General features: G+C 48.8%; 1 protein-coding gene across 2 annotated transcripts in view; it reads left to right on the forward strand.

Moving 5' to 3' along the window:
• The window catches only part of FOXK1 (forkhead box K1), an 82763-nt gene that overhangs the window by 28803 nt on the left and 29720 nt on the right, over nt 1-24240 (forward strand). For both annotated transcript variants that reach the window (XM_083413469.1, XM_083413470.1), the window contains exon 2: nt 12434-12631. In XM_083413469.1, coding sequence (XP_083269595.1) covers nt 12434-12631 — 198 coding nt within the window. The remainder of the gene's footprint in view (nt 1-12433; nt 12632-24240) is intronic.

Here is a 24240-nt window from a genome sequence, read left to right on the forward strand (position 1 = left end):
CCAGCTGCCTTGCGTGCAGGGGGGCCCAGGTTCAGCTCCCAGTGGCAATTTCCCTGCCCCCCTCCCCCTTCCTGCAAATTCCTATACAAAATACATTTAACTTATGGTCTATATGCACCATTTCTATGTGTTACTATAAATAATTGCATACATGTGCAGTCCTACCTCGTGTTGCGTCCGCTTCATGTTGCGTCTTTCCGCATTATGTCCCGCGGCAACCTGGAAGTACCGGAACGGGTTACTTCTGGGTTTCACCGCATGCGCAGAAGCGCTAAATCACGCATGCCAAATTGCGCCCCGCGCATGCGCAAACACAGCACTTCGAATTGCGGGCATTTCACATTACGGACGGGCCTCTGGAACGGATCCCGTCTGTAACACGAAGTACCACTGTAATAGTTGTAATTTTGGTACAGTGGTACCTCAGGTTACATATGCTTCAGGTTACATATGTTTCAAGTAACAGACTCCGCTAACCCAGAAATAGTGCTTCAGGTTAAGAACTTTGCTCCAGGATGAGAACAGAAATCGTGCTCCGGCGGCGCGGCAGCAGCAGGAGGCCCCATTAGCTAAAGTGGTGCTTCTCGGTTAAGAACAGTTTCAGGTTAAGAAAGGACCTCTGGAACGAATTAAGTACTTAACCCGAGGTACCACTGTATATACATTCTGCCACAACTTTGTTAGTGTATTCAGAAACGTTTGTCTTGAGTGTTTAGAGTCATTTATATTCAATTTTTTGCAGTTGTTGCATGCCACATGCTTTGATGTAAACAAAGACATATCTCAGTGCAACCATGTTAAACAGTTTAAAGATGAAAATGAATAAAAACTATGTTGCAAAAAATTATCTATATAAAAGGTTTGTCTTAGTGTGAAGTGCAGACTAGGCTGGCATTATATTAGCTTGCTGCCTTGCCCCTCTAGCTCCAGCCCAGGATTTTATTTGCCTGTTGCTTTTTCTCTTTGGCAACAAGTAAATGTTTGCTGTTCTCAAGAAAGGGAAGATATTTTGTAAAGGACTGTGAACCTTGCCGCTACCATATCTTGTGGAGTGATGAGAAGAGAGTTCTTGAGCTTCACAGCCTTTGTGCATTTGGTGTGCGCAATGTCTCATGGAAAGCTTTGCTTTATTCTACAATATATGTTGACATAATGGGGGGAGAATGTTTGTTTGGACTGCTCAGAACAACGATGATCGTTTGAAGCCGAATTTTTCTTTTGTGTGGCCCAGATAAATAGGTTCCTTCCAGGACTGCTAAGTTTTGCAGCAGTTGCACAACACAGGGGGAGAACTTTGTGGAAATCAAAGTCTTTCTGCAAACGATCTTTCTGCTTCGGTTTGGGGACCTTATTTCCCTTCTGGAAAGCACTGGTAATGTTATTCTAGTAACTTTTACTCTCTCTTTTTTTCAATACGAACATAACTTGTGGCATTTGTAGAAGAGGAAGAAAAAGGCCACACATCGCAGTTATGACTTGCTTGGTTAAACAGCAGAGTGGAAGCAAAGAGAGATAGCATGTCGCCCGCAGATCAGGAAGTTGGTAGTCTCAAATGACTTTCTTCACAGAACCTGTAACCTTTCTAATAACTGGGGTGGAAGGGTGTGCAGTTTAACAACAGTGTGTTAACATTGCAGCTTTCCTCTTTCCCAGTCCCTCATCCCCACCCGTCTAGACCATGGGTAGGCAAACTTGGGTAGGATATGACCCAATCGCATTCTCAATCTGGCCTGCGGGCAGTCTGGGAATCAGCATGTTTTTACATGAGTAGAATGTGTGCTTATATTTAAAATGCACCTCAGGGTTATTTGTGGGGCATAGGAATTTGTTCATCTTTTTTTTTTTCAAAATGCAGTCCGGCCCCCACACAAGGTCTGAGGGACAGTGGACCGGCCCTCTGCTGAAAAAGTTTGCTGAGCCCTGGTCCTCCTCCTTTTCTCTCTCTAATGGCACAAGAACATAGATTGCAATCGGGGTCTGCAATAACAGCTTCTGGTCTATTTTAATGAGAGACTCTTGAGATGGGCAGGGTATAAGTCATCATCATCAACAACATTTGATTTGTATGCCGCCTTCCCATAGCTGAAACTACAGTGGACCCTCCGGATACAAACTTAATTTGTCCCAGGGGGTCCGTACTTACCATGAACAGTCCATAACCGGAGTCTCCACTTCTGCACGCACGTGGCACAATAGAGCACTTCTGCACATTTGCGTGCGTTGAAACCTGGAAGTATAAACTTCCGGGTTTGCCTCGTTTGTAACTCGAAATTATGTTACCCGAAGGTAACACAATCCGAGGTACCACTGTGTGCTCAAGGCGGCTTACAACATGACAAGATTTACAGAATTACAAACATAACAGAAGTCATAAACAATCAATCAAACACATCAAAAAGTATATAACAAGTGGAAACAATTTCCACATCAATTGTAAGATCGAAAACTATGGATACAACAATAATATCAATAACAGCAACAAGCTCTCTCAACCCCCCGGAAACAATACTCCAGCCTGAGAATCTGTTCAACAGGTTCAGCTTTTGTAGCTGGAGTCAGTCCGCACTCCACTCTCCCAGGCCAGATGGCAAAGGGCCGGCAAGGCAGGGTGCAGGTCTTCCAGGGCTCACAGCCAAGATGGTCTCATTTAAAACAACACAGGTAAAAATTAAAAACAGTTTAAAAGCAGATGCAGTCCTTCTGCAGCCTGTAAGGCCCCGTCCTAAGCCCAGTGGAAAGAAGCAAGGGCAGGGTCCTTCAGACCCTCAGCAGGCAATAATAAGTTGTTGTTGTTGTTGTTGTTGTTAGACCGCTAACTCCCATGAACTGCAGCCAGCACAACGCCACAAGCTAGGATCCATGGGAGTTGTGGTCCGAGACATCTGGATGGCACAACAGGTTGTTGAAGTCCGGACTGAATACCCCACCGTTTGATTCTGCAAAGACCGCTTGTAAATGTGCAAGGCTTGACTATTTATGTTCATCTGTTTGTTGCATTGCCATCCCACCTTTTTCCTCCACGGATCTCAAGGTGGCGTACGTGCCCCCCCCCCCATTTTGATCCTACAACAACCCTGTGAGGTAGGTCAGGCTGAGAGACGGCGACTGGCCCCCCAGGTCGCCCGGTGAGCTTTGTGACCGAGTATGGGAATTTGAACCCGTCTCCCAGGTCGTAGTCGGACACGCTTAACTGCTACGCCTTCCAGATCCCTGGGTGTCTTCTGGCCATGGTCACACAAAAAGGCCCCTCTCAGCGAAACAGTACATTGTCACATTAATGATTTTGCAGAATTCTGCACCCCAGTGGCTTTTCTGTATTTGCAGCCAAGCGTTTAAGCCTAAATGATCTGCTAGCAGACTTTGATCTTTCCCGGCTGTTTTTCTCCCGCTTCCCCTGGACGCGTAATGTTGACATGCTTTGAGCAGCTTTTTGTACGTTTTTGCGGTGCGGGAAACGATTCTCTCGCGTTTCTTTCCTGACTCCCCATTCTGCCTGAAACCAGCTGGCGAAATGTTGACTTTCTCCACCTCCCAACAATGACACCAACAGAACGTGAAGGCAAGGTTTATTGTACCCAGTGTTTGCAAAGCCGTGTGTCCACATGCAGATATCTACTGTGCTCTACCTTTGCAGGCAAAAAACAGGCATGCCCACTCCCAAATGATGATGATATATTATACCCCACCCATCTGGCTGGGTTTCCCCAGCCACTCTGGGCAGCTTCCAACAGGAGATTAAAAATACATTAAAACATCAGTCATTAAAAACCTTCCCTAAACAACACTGCCTTCAGATGTCTTCTAAATGTCAGACAGTTGTTTATTTCCTTGATGGGAGGGCGTTCCACAGGGTGGGCGCCACCACCAAGAAGGCCCTCTGCCTGGTTCCCTGTAACTTTCCTTCTCACAGTGAGAGAACTGCCAGAAGGCCCTTGGAGCTGGACCTCAGTGTCCGGGCCAAAAGATGGGGGTGGAGACGGTCTAGCAGGGGTTGGGCATTGCACATATGCCCTGACTGCCTCCTGCCAAGGGTATTGCTAAGCTGAGAGTCAGCACCAGGCCCCCAGGATCACCCAGGGAGCTTCATGGCCAAGTTGGAATTTGAACCCTGGTCTCTTCCAGGTCCTACAGGGCCTCTTGCAAGTCTGAGGTGGTGTTCAGGGCACATAACGCTTGCCGTGTCTCCTCCTCTCCTGTGCTTACAATTTTTGGCCACACATAAGAGTGGGCAGACTGTCTTGCCAGAGTGGTGCATGCTCTAGTTATCTCTCGCTTGGACTACTGCCATGCGCTCTATGTAGGGCTACCTTTGAAGGGGACCTGGAAACTTCAATTAATCCAGAATTCGGCAGCCAGACTGGTGACTGGGAGTGGCCGCCGAGACCATATAACTCCGGTCCTGAAAGACCTACATTGGCTCCCAGTACGTTTCCGAGCACAATTCAAAGTGTTGGTGCTGACCTTGAAAGCTCTAAACGGCCTCAGCCCAGTATACCTGAAGGAGCATCTCCACCTCCATCGTTCTGCCCAGACCCTGAGGTCCAGCTCCAAGGGCCTTCTGGCAGTTCCCTCCCTGCGAGATGTGAGGTTACAGGGAACCAGGCAAAGGGCCTTCTTGGTGGTGGCGCCCGCCCTGTGGAACACCCTCTCATCAGATGTCAAGGAAATAAACAACTATCTGACATTTAGGAGACATCTGAAGGCAGCCCTGTTTAGGGAAGTTTTTAATGTTTGGTGTTTTATTGTGTTTTTAATGTTCTGTTGGAACATCATCATCATTATTATTACTATTACTGGCAGCGCCCTCGTGGGTGCACCCAGTATTCAAGGCCCAGCTTTGCGTGGTGCAGGCAATTCCTGAGTGTGCATTATGCTCGCAGCTTTGTGAATCTGGAGACAACATCCGGCTTCTCCCTGTTGAGTCCCGGACAGGATTCGGGATGAAAAAGCAACCTGCTTATCCGCAAAGAATTGCGCGACACGGTGCTTCCTAGAACAGCCTCGGCACCAGGATAGCGCCTTGCCCTCGGAGCTCTCACAGTCTGAATTTGGAGCAATTTGACTAACAAATACGAAGCAGAAACAAATGCATATATTCAGGCTTTGTTTGGATGGAGGAAGGAGTCGCCTCAGGGCTTTGCGCCCACACAAAAAAGGCCGATTTATTCAGGAGGGATTCAGAGGGAGAGTGTGCCAAGGAGCTATTTTAATACGTCAAATCCTAGCTAACAAGCAGGAGTCCTGCTTAGCTGAATCCTTCGCACGCGTTGCCTGACCGCCGGCACCATTGTCGTGTTTGGCCAGAAGAGCTTCCTTTGAGCTTTGCTAATTTTGGTCCTTTTGGGGGCTTGGCAGAGAGGTTCCTGCCAGCCCTGAGCGCTTTCTAGGCTCAGCATCACTCCAAGAGCCCAAATGTATTTTTGCCAGATGGAGCAAAAATGTTTTAACTGGAATGGAAAAGAGGGGAGGGGGGAGCAAGCAAACAGCTTTGCACTTTGCTGTGGGGAGGGGTGTTTGGGGGTCCCCCTCCTTCCCCTTCAGGCTTAGACGAGACTTGGGTGTCATGTGCTGTTATCAAGGCCACAGACATCTTAAAAAGCAGAGACATCACCTTGCTGACATAGGTCCGTACAGTTAAAGCTCTGGTTTTCCCAGTAGTGATGCATGGAAGTGAGAGCTGGACCATCAAGAAGGCTGATTGCCGAAGAATGGATGCTTTTGAATTCTGGTGCTGGAGGAGACTCTTGAGAGTCCCATGGACTGCAAGAAGATCAAACCTCTCCATTCTTAAGAAAATCATCCTGAGCGCTCACTGGAGGGACAGATCCTGAAGCTGAGGCTCCAGTACTTTGGCCACCTCATGAGAAGAGAAGACTCCCTGGAAAAGACCCTGATGTTGGGAAAGATGGAGGGCCCAAGGAGAATGGGACGACAGAGGACAAGACGGTGGGACAGTGTTCTCGAAGCTACCAGCATGAGTCTGAGCAAACTGCGGGAGGCAGTGGAAGACAGAAGTGCCTGGCGTGCTGTGGTCCAGGGGGTCACGAAGAGGGGGACACAACTAAACAACAGCAAGGCCGGCCCTGATCTGTTTGCTGGAGGCATGGAACATGCACAGCTCGCTTTCTGTAATATTAAAACTCAGCGTGATTAATGACAGAAGCAAATCAGTGAGGTGGTCTGTTGTGGGATTTGGGGGACCTCACTCTGCTGCATATCTCAATCTTCTGGAGGCTGGGGGTAATGATGGGGTCTTTAGGTCCCCCCCCCCTTTGAAATCAGCATCAAGCTCCTAGTGGTTGCCTAACTGCTAACACCAAATAGGCCAGTACAGTCATACCTCTCGGTTCTTGGACGTAATTCGTTCCGGACGTTCGTCCGACTTCCGGAAACGTTCAAAAACCAAGGCATAGTTCCCGATTGGCTGCAGGAGCTTCCTGCTCTCAATCGGAAGCTGCTTCGGACGTTGGTCTTCCGAAAAACATTCGCAAACCAGAAAACTCGCTTCCAGGTTTGCAGCGTTCGGGACCCAAAGCGTACGAGTACCAAGGCATTCGGGAACCAAGGTACGGCTGTAAAAGGAATTTGTACCTTTTGCTTCTTTGGTGTATTGATTGATTGATTTAAAAGCATTTATATACCATTTAATATTTCAAGGATCTTTCAAGGTGCCACTGTAATTACAATAATTTATTATTTATACCCCACCCATCTGGGTGGGTTTCCCCAGCCACTCTGGGCGGCTTCCAACAGAATATTAAAATAGAATGCAGTGGTACCTCGGGTTAAGTACTTAATTCGTTCCTGAGGTGCGTTCTTAACCTGAAACTGTTCTTAACCTGAAGCACCACTTTAGCTAATGGGCCTCCTCCTCCTGCTGCTGCTGCGTGATTTTTGTTCTCATCCTGGAGCAAGGTTTTTAACCCGAGGTACTATTTCTGGGTTAGCGGAGTCTGTAACCTGAAGCGTATGTAACCTGAAGCGTATGTAACCCAAGGTACCACTGTAGTCTATTAAACATTAAAAGCTTCCCTAAAGAAGGCTGCCTTCAGATGTCTTCTAAAAGTCTGGTAGTTGCTGTTCTCTTTGTCATCTGGTGGGAGGGCGTTCCACAGGGCGGGCGCCACCACCGAGAAGGCCCTCTGCCTGCTTCCCTGTAGCTTTGCTTCTCGCAGGGAGGGAACTGCCAGAAGGCTCTTGGTACTGGACTTCAGTAAAGCAACTTGCACAGGAGATTGCGTGGGATAAACCCGAGTGGGGGGGTGGGTGCCCTGCAACGTGAACGCCCAGAGACGGTTAGCAAAGGGGCACAGCCATTTGTAGAAAGAAAAGAAAAAACCAATGTGAGCCCAGCCAGGATTATTGTGTCAAGAGAACAACCTTCCAAACTGGCCTCTGGATCTTTCGAGCGTGTAAACAAGCTCCGATAGTGCAAATATTTTCAGGGATTGAGCAATGCAAGACGTCTCCAGAATTTACAGTTCCGCGGTGATTTATGGAAGCCTTCCTATTTATACGGCCTTGTTTACAGCGCCTATCGCCCGGCGAACTGTGAAGAGGTGTTCTTTTAAAAAAGAAAGCCTGAGGCGGAGGAGAGGCCCCAGGTCTTTATTTCTCCCTCTGTTGATTTGTTTGCAGTTTGCTTATTCTTTTCCCACAGCCGTACACTTCTCTTAATTTTTTTTTTAAAAATTCTGGTATTTCTCCTGTCTTCTCTGATCTCTAGCTTTCAAACGCTGCTATTCTTTTTCTTTACAACCTCGTGTTATTCATGCATTCTTGGCAGCTGCTGTTGAATTTCGGATGTTTTACAGAAGGGATTCACAAAGGAATCCTTTTTTTTCTTTCTGCTATTCTCCTTTACTATTGTTATTAGGAACAGGGTTTGTTTGTTTGTTTGTCTGTTTGTTCATTTCCCCCCTCCACTGCAGCAGTTGAAAACGAATGACGTTTTTTGGGTGAACATGCATTCTTTTGAAATTAAGGGGAAAGGACAGCAAAGTAATTGCATTTTTAAAAAATAATTTAAAAAATTCCATTAGCCTCAAGTGTTTATTATGACGCTCTTCAAGTTTTAGCCGTGTATTAATCTTCTGTGAGCTTTTAAATTTTGGATGTTGAGGGTAGAGTGGTATTTTCGATCGGCCCGGACCCTGCAATCTTCATCTGAGGACCTTCTTTGGGTTCCTGCCCCATGAGAGGTGTGGAGGGTGGCAACATGAGAACGGGGCCTTTTCTGCAGTGGCCCTCCATTTGTGGAACAACCCCATTAAGGAAATGGGGCAGATTGCTCAGAGTTGTTGAGCTTTTGGAGGGTGGATTGCTGACAATGACTCGCCTGTCTGCCGCTGCCAATCGCACGCCTTGCCGAAGCCACCAATCGTCTGCCCGCCAGCAGCCGCCGATTGCCACAGCCAATCGCCAGCAGGCCTTGCCGCAGCCACCAATCTCTTCCCCCCCCCCCCCCGCATCACTGCTGACAATCTCCTGCTCGCCGCTGTCACCAGTTATCCATTACCCCTCTGCACTATCTGTGTATAAGATGACCCCCCCCCCAATTTTTTTAAAAAAATATTTTTTAAAAAACAACATTGTCTTATGCACGGAAAAATACGGTAACTTATTTTTTGAATTTATATCCTGCCCTTCCTCCTGAAGGAGCCCACGGTGGCAGAGTTGAGTGGGCTTGCCTGTTCAAGAGTTTTCATTTGGTTTTTCCCCATTTGGAAACATTATTCTTAACTGCCAGAATGAGAGTGCTTCCCGGAAAACAACGGTGAGCCCGAGAAACGGGAGTTGTGCTCTTGGCGCTTCCACGCACGACAGCGACTTTTGCTCCTTCCACCCCGGAGCGTCTCTCTCCGAGCTGGAATTGTGATCTCACATCCCTTTAAGAGGCTGCTGTTAAGAGAGACGTAGAGAGGTAGCCGTAACCTTGGCAATGCGCTGCCAGCCGTCTTGGCGGCGAGAAAAATGCGCCCGCCGAAAATTGACTTGTATGCTACAATGTCCATCATAACGGCCCGTCCTTATAGCACGTTTGAGGTCTGTGTGGCCGCTTGCCATCGGACATAACTGCTGGCTGGGAGAATGTCCACCGAAATGATGTAGCCTTGCCTGGAGCAAAAAGCAGGTGGAGTGTTTTGGTTCGTTGGGGAACGCAGGTTATGCAAGGGGATTTCACAGAGCGGTGATGTATTGATCCCAAGGGGCCTGGTGGAGGCTGCGAAAACTCACCGAGCTCGTTCCTGCTTTGCTGCTGGAAAAAGCCGAGAAAAAGGTTCAAGTGAGCGCAGGCTTCTTTAGCTTCTTCCCAACTGCAGAGGCAAACCTGGGCTGCTTGCTGATGGTGTGGAACAAACAGCTCCATTGTCGCTTGTCGTATTGTGAGGCAGTCCAGCGCAAAAATGTGGCCGGGGGGGGGACGGGGGACTTATTTTATCACACAAAGCAATGGCTGAGTTTTTACAGGCTCAGAACCTTAGCCTGCGACGACACTCAGCACGGACGATAAAGCTTTCGCGTTCTTGGAAGGAGGCTGCGGAGCGAATAAAAAGCTTAGAAACGGTGAGCGGCAATTCAGCAAAAGCTTGTAGGTCAAACTCGGCTGCGGCGTGTTGAGCTTTCCGCCGCCTGCTCCCATTTTTGCAGGGGTTGCCCCCGGGAGCCCGGCCTTCTCATTCCCCCAGCCATATGAGTGGCGCTAACGGCATCCTAACCGCGAGTCCGAAAGCCCCCAGCAAATTTGCTGCGGAGGGCAAGGGAGATCACCACAGAAGGATAGATGGAGAGCAGCCAGGCAGTGACTGAGGAAGTTTATTTTCCATTTCATGGGCCCTTTCCTTGACGTGATTTCGGGGCACGATAAAACTCTTGCCACGCTCAGTTCCCGAGCTGCTGAGCAAGCTTCTTCGAGACAAATTGGGGAGCCGGGGTTCATTTTGCAGAACGATGGGGTCAGAGGTGAATGGTTCCTCTACTAATTGCTGTGCCACGCTGGGTGGAGGGTGTGCCTACTGGCAATTCCTTGCTTGTGAGAGCGGGTGGAGCTCCTCTGGCTATTCCACTGCTGTACGGAGAACAGTGGTACCTTGGTTCTCAAACTTAATCCATTCTGGAAGTCCGTTCCAAACCAAAGCGTTCCTAAACCAAGGTGTGCTTTCCCAGAGAAAGTAATGCAAAACGGATTAATCCATTCTAGACTTTAAGAAACAACCCCTAAAACAGCAATTTAACATGGGCTTTAAAAAAGGTAAAAGGCCCCCTGACCATTAGGTCCAGTCATGGCCGACTCTGGAGTTGCGGCGCTCATCTCGCATTATTGGCCGAGGGAGCCGGCGTACAGTTTCTGGGTCATGTGGCCAGCATGACTAAGCCGCTTCTGGCGAACCAGAGCAGCGCACGGAAATACCGTTTACCTTCCCGCCGGAGCGGTACCTATTTATCTACTTGCACTTTGTGCTTTTGAACTGCTAGGTTGGCAGGAGCAGGGACCGAGCAACGGGAGCTCACCCCGTCGCGGGGATTTGAACCACTGACCTTCTGATCAGCAAGTCCTAGGCTCTGTGGTTTAACCCACAGCGCCACCCACGTCCCTAACATGGGTTTTACTATCTAACAAGACCATGGATCCATAAAATGAAATCAATAGACAATGCACCACAGTCACACAGTCAAAATATCAGTAGCTGAACTGGGTTCCACACAGTCAGAAAAACAAACTAAATAGCAAAAACAGACAGACCTCAGCGTAACACTCAAAACAGAAGTGTGGCACTCAAATTGGAAGCGTAACACTCAAAACAGAGCACATTCGGCTTCCAAAAAACGTTTGCAAACCAGAACACTCACTTTTGGGTTAGCAGTGTTTGGGTTCCAAGTTGTTTGAGTACCAAGGCGTTTGAGAACCAAGGTACTACTGTACAGAGGAGAAGATGCATCTGTGACTTCTGAGTTCTTGCGGCCAAAGCAGCTACCTTCGGGACGGGTTGCTTTGGCGTGGCCGACCCACTGGGGGAACCCAGCACCAGGGACGCTCCGGCAGGGGTTTGCAAAGGGTGCCCCTTTGCAGATGCGTTTTGGGGTCCTGATGTGCGAATGGAGCACATCTCATCGCTGCAGGGGGGCTGCTCAGCCCAGCCCAGGTGATCATGCAGAAGGCTTCCCTTGCAGTTGGGACCTTGCAGTCGACATGAGCAAAGCAACCTGCACAAGGCATGAGGAGGAAAACCCTTTTGTTTTGGTGTGTTTCATTAGGGCATTTCGACTATATATTTTGTGGTTTTATATTTTGATTTTATGCTGCGAACTGCCCTGAGACCTCAGGGCATAGGACAGTATATAAATTTAATAAATTTATTACAGTGGATGTTTGGGTTGCGAACGGGATCCGTGCTGGAAGCACGTTTGCAACCCGCAGCATTTGCGAACAGCAGCACTGCGTCTGCACACGTGCGGGTTGCGATTCGGTGCTTCTGTGCATGCGCAAAGCGCAATTTAGTGCTTCTGTGCATGCACAAGCGCTGAAACCTGGAAATAACCCATTCTGGTACTTCCGGGTTTGGCGCGGTGCACAACCCAAAATCGCGCAACCCGAAACGTCTGTAACCCGAGGTATGACTGTAATAATAATGATGATGATGATGATGATGATGATAGTGCCACCTTCTGCTTTGGTCGCAGAAGGTCCCAAATTTGTTCATCGGCACCTGCAGGTCGGGCTGGGAAAGAGCCCGCTCGAGCCCCTGGAGAGATGCTGTTAGTTGGCGTGATTATAGATTATAGGGTGGCACCAGTATTTGGAATTTCCCAGGCACGTTTTCCTACCGGCACAGGTCCAGCTGCAACTGCGTGGAGATTTCTGGGCGCCAGGTTTGCGCCCGCCGCTTAGAAACCCCTGACTTAGTCCATAGTTAATAACATTTCCGTTTTTCCACAGTGCGTGTTTCTCCTTGCGTACAAGTGAATTGTTGTAAGAGCGAGCGATGTACAAGCAATGTAGTTTAAATCGTAGAATTGGAGAAAAATAGTGTTGGAAGGGATCCTGGGGAACATCTAGTCCAACCACCCTGAGATCTAAGGGGTATAGGGTGTTATACAAATTACAAAAATAAATACCCACTCACCCACCCCCTGGGTAAATAGGCATTCTGTTGTGGCGACATCTTGAGTTTCTAACACTGCCCTGGAAATGGTCCTAAACTACAACTCCCAAATCCCCTGACAGTTAGCCGTGCTGGCTGGCGCTAATGGGAGTTGTAGCCTCTGACAGCCCTCCTGCAACAGGGAGTTCCATAGTTTACGTGTGGTGTGCAGAAGGACTTAGAAAACCAGCCGTTTTGACTCTCTCCTCGCTGCGTGTCTCGAACCATTGTCCCTTAATGTTTTGCGGGCTGTTTGACTCTTTTTTCTCCCTCTCTTTCCTCTTCCCCAGGTGTACTATTCGATTCCCCAGCACAGTCATCAAGATCCAGTTCACGTCGCTCTACCACAGAGAGGAGGCGAGGGAAGCAGCCTCATCGCCTCCACTTCGGCCGCTCTACCCCCAGATATCGCCGCTTAAAATCCACATTCCGGAGCCGGACCTCCGTAGCCTGGTCAGCCCCCTGCCCTCTCCCACCGGCACGATCAGGTAAGGAGGAGCTTTGCTATTCCGCACCAAATCGCCATTGCGGGACCAGTTTGAGGGTGCAAAGCGAGAGATGTTTGATGCGCAAAGCGTGAGAAAGGCCTGTCATTTTGGTGGGTCGGGGCAATGAAGAGGCGGCTAGCGCTGCAGAGACTCTAGGCAAGCAGCGCAAATGCGGCTCCTTTATTATTACAATGGTTCTCAAACTTTAATCCATTCCGGGAGTCGGTTCCAAAACCAAAGCGTTCCAAAACCAAGGCGCGCTTTCCCATAGAAGGTAATGCAAAACGAATTAATCATTCCAGACTTTAAGAAAACAACCCCTAAAATAGCAATTTAACATGAATTTTACTACCTAACAAGACCACTGATCCATAAAATGAAAGCAATATTCAATGTACTGTATTACAAAATAAATAAGACAGTATTGCAGATGATAAAAATGAAATTTATTATTTTTTTTTACCTGAACTGATAATAGTCATTGTTTGGATGGGGGGCTTTTATCCATTTCCGCAGTCACACAATCAATCAATCAATCAGTAGCTGAACTGGCTTCCACACAGTCACAAAAACAAATTAACTGAAAAAGCCTCGAAAACAAAAACGCAAATTAAAAAGCAGAAGCAACAAACTTAATCTGTTCCAGAAGACCGTTTGACTACCGAAATGTTCGAAAACCAAGGTGCAGCTTCTGATTGGTGCAGGCACCCCGGAAACAATAACCGACAGCCACATCAGACGTTCAGCTTCCGAAAAACATTTGAAAACCGGATCACTTACTTCCAGGTTTTCGGCGTTTGAGAACCAAGGCATTTGAGAACCAGGGTACCTCTGTATTTATTAATTCTGCATGTCACCCTTCGTCAAAAGATCATGGGGCAGTTCACAGAATACAACACAAAAGTAAAATTTGCCTTGGCACGCCTTTTAGAGGACGTCACGCTGGGCCTCCTGTCCCCAAGTCCCCCACCCCCTTTCGCCCAAATGGGGATACCATTGCAATGATGGCTAAAATTGCCCCTGATAACTCCAGCGATGGGGGGAAGCAGGTTTTGCCACCCCAAACTAATCGGACTAAATCATGAAACACGGCCAAGTTACGCTTCTTCCGGCTCATGCTAGATCAGGGCTTCTCCACCCTGGTGTGGCAGGAGAGGATGGGAAATGTGGCAGGAATATTTGAGGACAATATTCAGTACAGTGGTACCCCGCAAGGTGAATGCCTTGCAAGACGAAAAACTCGCTAGACGAAAGAGTTTTCCGTTTTTTGAGTCGTTCCGCAAGACGAATTTCCCTATGGGCTAGCTTTTTTCCTTTTTCTTAAAGCCGCTAATGGGCTTGCTTCGCAAGACGAAGAAACCGCAAGACGAAGAGACTCGCGGAACGGATTAATTTCGTCTTGCGAGGCACCACTGTATTATATTTTAGGAATTGCTCCTTTTCTTGTGTAGCGGCATTGTTTCATACTTACTAGATTCCCCATGATCATATTAGAAAGTCTTCCGTGTTCTAAGCCAACCACTGCTAGGAGCTGCTGCTATTTGTGATTTCTTGTCTATTAAAAAATCAGTGTGGCACGAGCAAATTTTTGTTCTTCAAGTATGGCTCGGAGAAAAAAAAGTTTGAGAACCGCTATGTAACATTCAGAGCAAGACTGGCTCTCGTATAGAAGATGCCCGAGTTAAGTTAGGTTTGTTTCTTTGTGTCATGAAACATGTGCACTGCTTGTTTGTTTTAACAAAAAACCTCAAAGCAGTTTGCAAAAAGAGAAATGGAGAAAAAATGGCAACAATATCAAAGTGTACAAAAAGTTACAGTACCGAAACAAATTAAAATTTACACCAACTTTCTTCACAACGACTCTATGGTTGTATGGAAACCAAGGCACCTGGTGGAGGCGGAAGAAGGGATTTGTTATGATGCATATTTTGTGAAACTCTGTGCCAATTGAGCAGCAAGCAAAGTATACACAACATGACCCTGTCTGCTTTGCTGGCATCTTGATGGAACCAAGTTGTTAATGGATTACTTTTATGTTTTGTTTCTAAACCGCTCCTTCTTTGCACAGGAGTGTGTTTTTGCTCTGAGTCCGCCCATGAAGAGGGCTATACAGTGGTGCCCCGCAAGACGAATGCCTCACAAGACGGAAAACCCGCTAGACAAAAGGGTTTTCCGTTTTGGAGGTGCTTCGCAGGACGAATTTGCTATGGGCTTGCTTCGCAAGACGAAAATGTCTTGCGATTCCTGGGGGGGTTTTTTCGCTCCCCACCCCCTTTTTCGAAGGCACTAAGCTGCTAATAGCCTTTTAGCAGCTAATCCGCTAATCCCTTAAGCCTTTAATAGCCGCTAATAGCCGCTAAACCACTAATAGCGCTAATCCGCTAATGGGCTTGCTTCGCAAGACGAAAAAACCGCTAGACGAAGAGACTCACGGAACGGATTCTTTTCATCTTGCGAGGCACCACTGTACATCAAATTCTGCTTTCTATCAAACTTTGCTTTCTAGCCATTTGCCCTGGTGTGGCGCTGGGTTTTCCAGGATTGCTAGGAAACGGGGGCTCCTCTGCTACCCAGTAGCCATGCCCAGTGGTGAATTTCAGACCGGGCAGTACAGTGGTACCTTGGTTTACGAACTTAATCCGTTCCGGAAGTCTGTTCTTAAACCAAAGCATTCTGAAACCATTCCCATAGCAGCGGGGGACTCAATTTACACATGAAACACACTCAGCGGGAAGCCGAACATGTTCTGCTTCCAAGGCAAAGTTCACAAACCAAAACACCTACGTCTGGGTTTGCAGCATTCCTAATCCAAATTGTTCGTAAACTAAGCTGTTCTTAAACCAAGGTACCACTGTGTTTTGTGTTGCGGTACTGTGAGAACGCAGTGATACTGTTGGACCTGAGTTCCAATCCTCACAGAACCATGACTCTTGCTGAATTGCCGCCGGAATTCTTGCTAAACTGGAACGGCTCCTTGTTCTCTGCTCCGGCTCCCTTGAAGGGGGGGGGGGGTGTTGCAAAGTCGAGGAGGCTTGCTTGTTCACATTGAACCGTGGTTTGTTCTAATCAGCGGTTTAATGTGACTCTGTTCAGGGAGCGCTTGCCATGGGCTCCCATGAAGAGAACCATCCGTCAGCCTGAGAGGAGTCTTGACGTTTAATACTTTGAACCATTTATTTGTTTTATTGCATTTTGAGTTGTAACCTGCCTTGAGCGCCTTGGCCGAACGGGAGAATATAAATGCATCAGATGAGATAAAGGGGGGCAGCGAGACTTGGCACCCACCTTTGTCTCCCTCCTGTGCAACCGTTGGAGTCACAGGGGCCCTTGAGTCTGCCAGGGAGCAGTCTTAGAAACTCCCTGGGCGCCAGGTGCGAATTGCAACCACGTGGAGATTTCTGGTCTCCAGGTTGGCGCCTGACATCTTCACCTGGCTGGCCCCTCCAGCTTTCTGAAGCAGGTCAGCAGAATAGCTTATTTTTCACCCTTATATCCCACTTTTTCCTCCAAGGAGTTCATGGTTCTCCTCCCTCCTCATTTAATCTCTACAACAATCCTGTGAGGTCGGCTAAGAGGCTGTGACTGACTCCAGTGAGTGGGAATTCGAACCCTGATCTCCCAGGTCCTCCTCCGACCCTCTAACCACTACACCCCGCTGCCTTCCTAGAGTCCTTCTGCAATGGGGCAGCTCTATAAATTAAGTAGGTAAATAAATATGTGGAAAGCAAAATGTTCCTTAGAGCAGGACCTGAACTGCTTTCCTTGAAGCTTGAATTTATTTCATTTTGCATAGTCTTATTTGAAGTTTTAATGTGTTGTAAACTGCTTAGAGATCCCCCCCCCCTTTAAAATATAAAGCAGTATAGAAATGAAATTAACAACAACGGCCCCCGTTTTTTAAAAAAGGCACTAGGACATTCCATTGTGGCAACCACAACCCAGGTTTAAGGTTCCATTTGGCGATTAGCTCATATATCTGAGTTTCTCGCACTGGCTGAGAGATAATTGCCTGTCCACAGCAGAGCAGAATCTCAGCCTGGAGAAGGTCTCTGTGAAAAGCCTCTACTCAGGAGAATTCGGAAAGGCAGGGATGGTTAGCAGAGCCATCCTGAGCAGATCAGCTGGCGAAATACCAGGGCGGCTTCTGTCGTGGGTCACTCAGAAGCCACCCAGTGTGAAACTTTGTTGTTGTTTAGTCGTTTAGTCGTGTCCGACTCTTCGTGACCCCCTGGACCAGAGCACGCCAGGCCCTCCTGTCTCCCACTGCCTCCCTCAGTTTGGTCAAAGTCATGTTGGTAGCTTTGAGAACACTGTCCAACCATCTCGTCCTCTGTCGTCCCCTTCTCCTTGTGTGCTCCATCTTTCCCAACATCAAGGTCTTTTCCAGGGAGTCTTCTCTTCTCATGGCCAAAGTCTTGGAGCCTCAGCTTCACGATCTGTCCTTCCAGTGAGCACTCAGGGCTGATTTCCTTCACAATGGATCGGTTTGATCTTCTTGCAGTCCATGGGACTCTCAAGAGTCTCCTCCAGCACCATAATTCAAAAGCATCAATTGGAGTTAAAAGCCATTCCTGCCTTTCCGATACGCCCAAATAAATGGGAGACCCAGAGCGGCCAGGCTTGGAAGGGAGAGAGGCTGCTGTTGCTTCTCTTCCTACGATTTATCTCCTGCCTTCAGTGTTTGGACGTGAAAGTAGTCCTGCCGTTGGTTCTCTGTTGATACCTGCAGGCCTGAGCTTGCTGTGGGTGCAGGGGGGGGGGCAAACTTCTTTCAAAGAGGGCCAGATTTGATGACATGAACATGCGTGAGCTTTTTTTTGGCTTGGAAGTTGTTGAGCTTTTTTCTAGGATTTGACCCCAAGAAAATAAACCGGAAACCGGCCAGGGGGCCAGGTTAGGCCCCCAAAATGGACTTTGGACATGCTTGCTGTAGGGAACGACGTGGGGCAGGGCTCCTGCAAGAGGGAGCGGCCATAGCTCCCTGGCAGTGCACAGGCTGCTAGCCCACTTAAAGGTAAAGGTACCCCTGCCCGTACGGGCCAGTCTTGACAGACTCTAGGGTTGTGCGCCCATCTCACTCAAAGAGGCCGGGGGCCAGCGCTGTCTGCAGACACTTCCGGGTCACGTGGCCAGCGTGACATCGCTGCTCTGGCGAGCCAGCGGAGCACACGGAAACGCCGTTTACCTTCCCGCTAGTAAGCGGTCCCTATTTATCTACTTGCACCCGGGAGTGCTTTCGAACTGCTAGGTTGGCAGGCGCTGGGACCGAACAACAGGAGCGCACCCCGCCGCGGGGATTCAAACCGCCGACCTTTCGATCGGCAAGCCCTAGGCGCTGAGGCTTTTACCCACAGCGCCACCCGCGTCCCACTTGGTGACCCATAATAATAAATAATAATCAATTTTTATTTATACCCCACCCTTCCCGGTTCAGGAAACTGGGCTCAGGGCGGCTAACAACAAATTTAAAACACTTAATTGATGCTACAAAAAAAACCCCACAGCATAAAATAGAAGAAGAGGAGTTTGGATTTCATATCCCGCTTTATCACTCCCCTTCAGGAGTCTCAAAGCGGCTAAGATTCTCCTTTCCCTTCCTCCCCCACAACAAACACTCTGTCAGGAGAGTGGGGCTGAGAGACTTCAGAGAAGTGTGACTGGCCCAAGGTCACCCAGCAGCTGCATGTGGAAGAGCAGGGAAGCGAACCCAGTTCCCCAGATTACGAGTCTACCACTCTTAACCACTACACCACACTGGCTATACGGTATAAAGCGTGCATAACAATAAAATCAAAAATCAATTTAGAGGGAAAATCCATCCAATAAACATTCGATGATCACCAGGGCTGGCTGGCTAAATTAGTCCCACTTGGGCCAGCGAGGAGACCAGGGGAGAACCAGCTGTGGGATCCCAGAGCGGGTAATCTTCATAAAAAGAGGAGGGGGAGGGGAGGAAGGGGAATAAAAAATCAGGCTAAGTTCAAATTGAAAGCCAGGCGGAATAGCTCTGTCTTACAGGCCCTGCGGAAGGAAGTTAAATCCTTCAGGGCCCTGGTCTCATGGGACAAAGCATTCCACCAGGTTGGAGCCATCACTGAGAAGGCCCTGGCCCTGGTGGAGGATAATCTGACTTCCTTAGGGCCCAGGACCTCTAAACTATGCTTATTCATGGACCTTAAGGTCCTCTGTGGGACATACCAGGAGAGGCGGCCCCGTAGATACGAGGGCCCTAAGCCACAAAGGGCTTTAAAGGTCAAAACCAGCACCTTAAACCTGACCCGATACTCCGCCAGGAGCCAGTGCAATTGGTAAAGCACTGGGTGAATATGCTCCCTAGACCAGTGGTTTGGGCCACTGCCCTCTTCTTGCCATAAACTCATCCCCTTTGCCTCCTGCCTTTTGCGTTATTCAGAATAGTGGTTTGCACTGCCCTCGAAGGGTGATAACAACACAATAAAATTCAGGAGAGGTAACAAATAGGGTGATTGTTATTTACCCGCGCAGCCAAAGCCATTACAGAGCAAATGCATAAAACACATTATTAAAACCAGGTAATTCCGCCAGGTAAGAGTTTGTTCCCCTGAAGAACCTAACGTATCCCCAGAAACTTTTCTCCTTAAAATCGCCACTCTATAGGCAAAACAGCCCAGTTTTTCAGAAATGGGGGGGGGGGACGACCTGTCCCCTAATAAAAAGTTAATCACATACCCAGTCGATCTCTCAGCTGGGAGATTTACATCTTTGAAGAAGGATGCTCTTAAGTCATCGATCGGCCAAAACAGTCAATTGCACATTTATTCAAAGTGCAATTAAAACTATCCAGTTTAATTAATCCAACCCCTTGGTCAGGCGGCAACTTTTCAAATTCTGTTTATTGTTTGCACCCCCTGTTGCCCCTTGCCTCTTTGCACCCCTTTAAGCATCCCCACTGCTCTCCAGGGGGTGGGGGAACCACTGCTGCAGATGTTCTGGACTACAAGTCCCATCAGCCCCAAGCGGCAGGCCTGTTCTGGCTGATGGCTGCTGTAGTCCAAAGCATCTGGAAGGCACAAGACTGGGAGAGGCAGTGGTGGGCTCATGGCTTGCCCTGGCAGGAGGCATCTCCCTGGGTTTTCCTGCCTTCCTTTGGTGGTTGGAAGAGAAACAGCCCCAAAGGGCCCTTTGTCACTCCGTTCCAAAGCTTGCATGTGTGAATTTTTTATTTTTATTTCGGTCACAGACAAGTTCCAGCCCACATACCATATCAAGGAAGCCATAAAACACGATAGGGATACATTTGAATTCGCAATTAGGTATAACAGGAACAATACAGATATTTGTTGTTGTTCAGTCATTTAGTCGTGTCTGACTCTTCGTGACCCCCTGGACCAGAGCACGCCAGGCACTCCTGTCTTCCACTGCCTCCCGCAGTTTGGTCAAACTCATGCTGGTAGCTTCGAGGACACTGTCCCACCATCTCGTCTTCTGTTGTCCCCTTCTCCTTGTGCCCTCCATCTTTCCCAGCATCAGGGTCTTTTCCAGGGAGTCTTCTCTTCTCATGAGGTGGCCAAAATATTGGAGCCTCAGCTTCAAGATCTGTCCTTCCAGGGAGCACTCAAGGTTGATTTCCTTCAGAATGGATCGGTTTGATCTTCTTGCAGTCCATGGGACTCTCAAGAGTCTCCTCCAGACCAGAATTCAAAAGAATAAATTCTTCAGCGATCAGCCTTCTTTATGGTCCAGCTCTCACTTCCATACATCACTACTGGGAAAACCATAGCTTTAACTATACGGACCTTTGCTACAGATATAGCAACAGTTAAAAATATATATAAATTAAAACTTAGTCGCTAACATATAACCTAAAATTATCATTTAAGCAGGCCTTAATCATTACGATAGCACAGCTTGTTCTTTAAGTTTAATGGAGGTTGCACAGAATTTGGCTACCCTTAACGTGATCTCAGGATCCTTTTCCTCTACAAGGACTCAGTTCAAAAGCTTGCATGTGTGAAAACAGGAGAAAGGCTGGGCAGCCCCTTTCGCAAGCAGCCTTTGTGGTTTCGTCACCTGACACCCTCCCTCTCTCAGACAAAGAACCACACCTTGGGGATTGGTTTCCAGGTTGCCGCTTTGAGGGAGGGGGGCAAAGCTATCCAGTGCATAACCTGCATAATTTTTTATGCTGCCCCCCTCATAGAATTGGAAGGGACCCCGAGATCATAATATCTCCTCCTCTTCCCTGCCCCCCTTTGAAGACAATAGCCCTGGCTTCTCCCACCGAGCCCTGCAAGAAAAGGGCTGCGAGATGCTCAGCGCTTTTAAGATCTGCTGGGGCTTCAGCAAAAAGCAAATCTATCTGAGCTTCTTGGAAAAAAAGCCCGCAGAAGCCTTTCTTGAGGTTTCCTTCTTTTGCTCAACCTTTTCGTTCTTGTTTACAAACATCCCCTTTCTGTGCACACCTCTCGAGGTTTCCTCTAAACTGCTTTTCTTCCTCCGGACATGAATGAGATCGGCCGTCTTCAGTATATTTGAATAATAATAATAATGTGCTTTTCATGCATTAAAGGCAAGCAGGTAGCGCACTCCTTGACACCCTCTTGGTCGTGAAGCTTAGTGGCTGTGCTTGGGCTGGGAAGGGGTGGAGCAGCTGCCTTGCATGCAGAACGCCCCAGACACAGCTGGTGCAAGGCTGAGACACATTCTTCCTCCTCGGAAGTGCTCAAGAGCCGCTGCCGGCCAGTGCAGCCTGCACTGAGCTGCCTGGGTCACTCGTCTTGACTCTGTGGAAGACAGCTTCCTAGTCAACCATCAGTCAGCCTGTGCTACCTTGCAGGGCTGTTTTGAAAGCACAAAACAAGGGGGAAGAAGCCTTTGGAAGTACAATACGAGTTCCCTGCCTATGGGGGCCCAAAGTGGCTCTTCGTTCTCCTCGCATTGCACAATTTTTAACTTGCAGGATTTGCTCCTGCAAGCTCCGGTGATTGACAGTTGTGGGTTAGGCAGATTCGCGGGGTCAAGAGGAGAACCGTTCAGCTGCCGTGAGCTCAGTGGAGCCTCCATGCCCAGAGGCAGCCTACCCCTGTGTCGCAGGTAAAGGTAAAGGGACCCCTGACCATTAGGTCCAGTCGTGACCGACTCTGGGTTTGCGGCGCTCATCTCGCTTTACTGGCCGAGGGAGCTGGCATACAGCTTCCGGGTCATGTGGCCAGCAGGACTAAGCCGCTTCTGGCGAACCAGAGCAGCGCACGGAAACACCGTTTACCTTCCCGCCGGAGTGGTACCTATTTATCTACTTGCACTTTGACGTGCTTTCGAATTGCTAGGTTGGCAGGAGCAGGGACCGAGCAATAGGAGTCCACCCTGTCGCGGGGATTCAAACCGCCAACCTTCTGATCAGCAAGTCCTAGGCTCTGTGGTTTAACCCACAGCACCACCCGTGTCACAGGAACCTGGAGCTAAAAAAAAACAAAACCGGGAACAGTGCCTGCTTAGCAGTTTTCCAGGTTGCTTCCAGCTGGCCGGCTGTCGGAATTGCAGCCCCTGTCCAGCGGAGACGACAACCCCCCCCCTTGCCCATTGACCCTCTGCAAGAAAATTGGCCTTTTTTGAAATGTGGTTCTTTGGGGTTGGCTGCTTTTGTAGGAGCAACTTCTCCTCGTCTTCTAGGAATGTCAGCAATCCTTCTGTGAAAGTGAGGTGGGTGGGGACTCCTAGCCCTTCCTCCCCACCCCTCCCTTGGGAGTCTGATCTCATCAGCTCAGCTTTCTCCCCCCGCCCCCCCCCCCTTCTTGCTTTGGTAGCTGTTTCACTTGCCTAATTTGGTGCGCCTTTGCCTCGCTGTGCCCTGATTGGCCATTGGGGCAGGGAAGGAAGGGGGGGGCACTTTCTGCAGATCCTAAGTTTACTTTCCTTTCTGGAAACCGGAGCCTCGGCTGGCCTCTCCCCTTCCTATTCCTCCCCACACTTAAGGGGCAGGGCTTTCTAACTGCAAGGGAACAGAAACCAGAGGCAGCCTGGCAGCGCCCAGCAAACGATCCCTTGACCCCTTCTGCCTCTTGCCCGCCTCTCTGTTTACTTCCCAGAAATCTCCCCTCCTCTTTGCAAAAAGAACCTCTTCCGTTTCTTTTTTCTCTCCCCCTTCTGAAAGTTTGCAATTTTTTCCCCCGGCACCTGGAGAAAAGTTGAGTCAACTAAACACAGCCCAGCATGCTCACTTCAGTCATTCCACTGTGGAAACTGCTGCTGCTGCTTTGAGGAATTATTATTAAACTCCTCCTCCTCCGCTTCCCCTCCTTTCCCCCTTCTTCTGAATTTCCTTTTTTCGATTAAGCAATTAATTGCTTTGCCTCTAGCAGACACTGTTGCTTTTATTCCACGTTTTATTCCTGTACCGCTTTGTACCTTAAAGGAAAATAACTCGAGGCGGTTTGCAGCGTGTTAAAACGTCAAATGAAACAAACCCAGAGGAAAACGACAGCTGGGTTGGTTAAAGCGTGGCTCTGAGAACGCCAAGGTTGCAGGTTCGAGCCCCATCACGGGCAGCAGCTGAATATTCCTGCATTGCAAGGGGTTTGGACTAGGTCAGGGGTCAGCAACCTTTTCCAGCCATGGGCCGGTCCACCGTCCCTCAGACCATGTCGTAGGCTGGACTATATTTTGAACAAATTCCTGTGCCCCACAAATAACCCAGAGATTCATTTTAAATAAAAGGACACATTCTACTCATGTAAAAACATGCTGATCCGTGGGCCGGATTTAGAAGGCAATTGGGCTGGATCCGGCCCCCGGGCCTTTGTTTGCCTACCCTTGGACTAGATCAGCGGTTCTCAAACTGTGGGTCCCCAGGTGTTGTTGGACTACAACTCCCATCATCCCTGAGCTCTGGCCTTGCTAGCTAGGGATGATGGGAGTTGCAGTACAACAACATCTGGGGACCCACCTGTTGAGAACCGCTGGACTAGATGATCCAATGCATGAACGGTATGAAAAGCGTATGAGTATACAGGAACCTTATCGGGTCCGCTGGCCAGATTGAGAAGGCGAATGGCCGCATCCGGCCCCCGGGCCTTAGGTTGCCTACCACTGGACTAGGTGATGCTCAGAGTCCTTTCCAACTTGCTATGATTCTGTGAAACTTGGGCTTCAAGGGAAATAGTTCAGTCCTTCTCTAAGGGACATCCTCCCAGGACCTCAGAGATCAGAGTTCGAGAACATAGGAAGTCAGTGGCCCTCGCAGCCCAGCACTCTCTTCTTGCAGAAGCCCCTGGGGGGAAACCCACACTCCCCCCGGGGTCCCCAACAGCTGAACAATTTGCCTCTGACAGTCATTGAGAACCCTCCACACAAAAAATAACTTACTGCTTTTTTCAGGGTTTCAGTGAGGGAGGAATGACCCGCGCCTGCTGGACTGAGCCCCGCTTGCTTTGTGTTTTGTTTCAGATACGGGGCGTGCATTTTTGTGGTAAAAATTAAAGCATTAAAAAGGGGGTGGGGAGCTTGTCTTGCCATGTTGCACAACTGAGAGAAATGTGGAATTCGGCCTTGCAAGAGAAAGCCAATAGAAACATCCTGTCTGTGAGCTCATGCTCGCTGAGGACGGCCAAAACAGCAGCCGGTTTCAAGCAAAG

The sequence above is a fragment of the Podarcis tiliguerta genome (assembly GCF_965153285.1).
Source record: "Podarcis tiliguerta genome assembly, chromosome: 14".
NCBI classification, from domain to species: domain Eukaryota; kingdom Metazoa; phylum Chordata; class Lepidosauria; order Squamata; family Lacertidae; genus Podarcis; species Podarcis tiliguerta.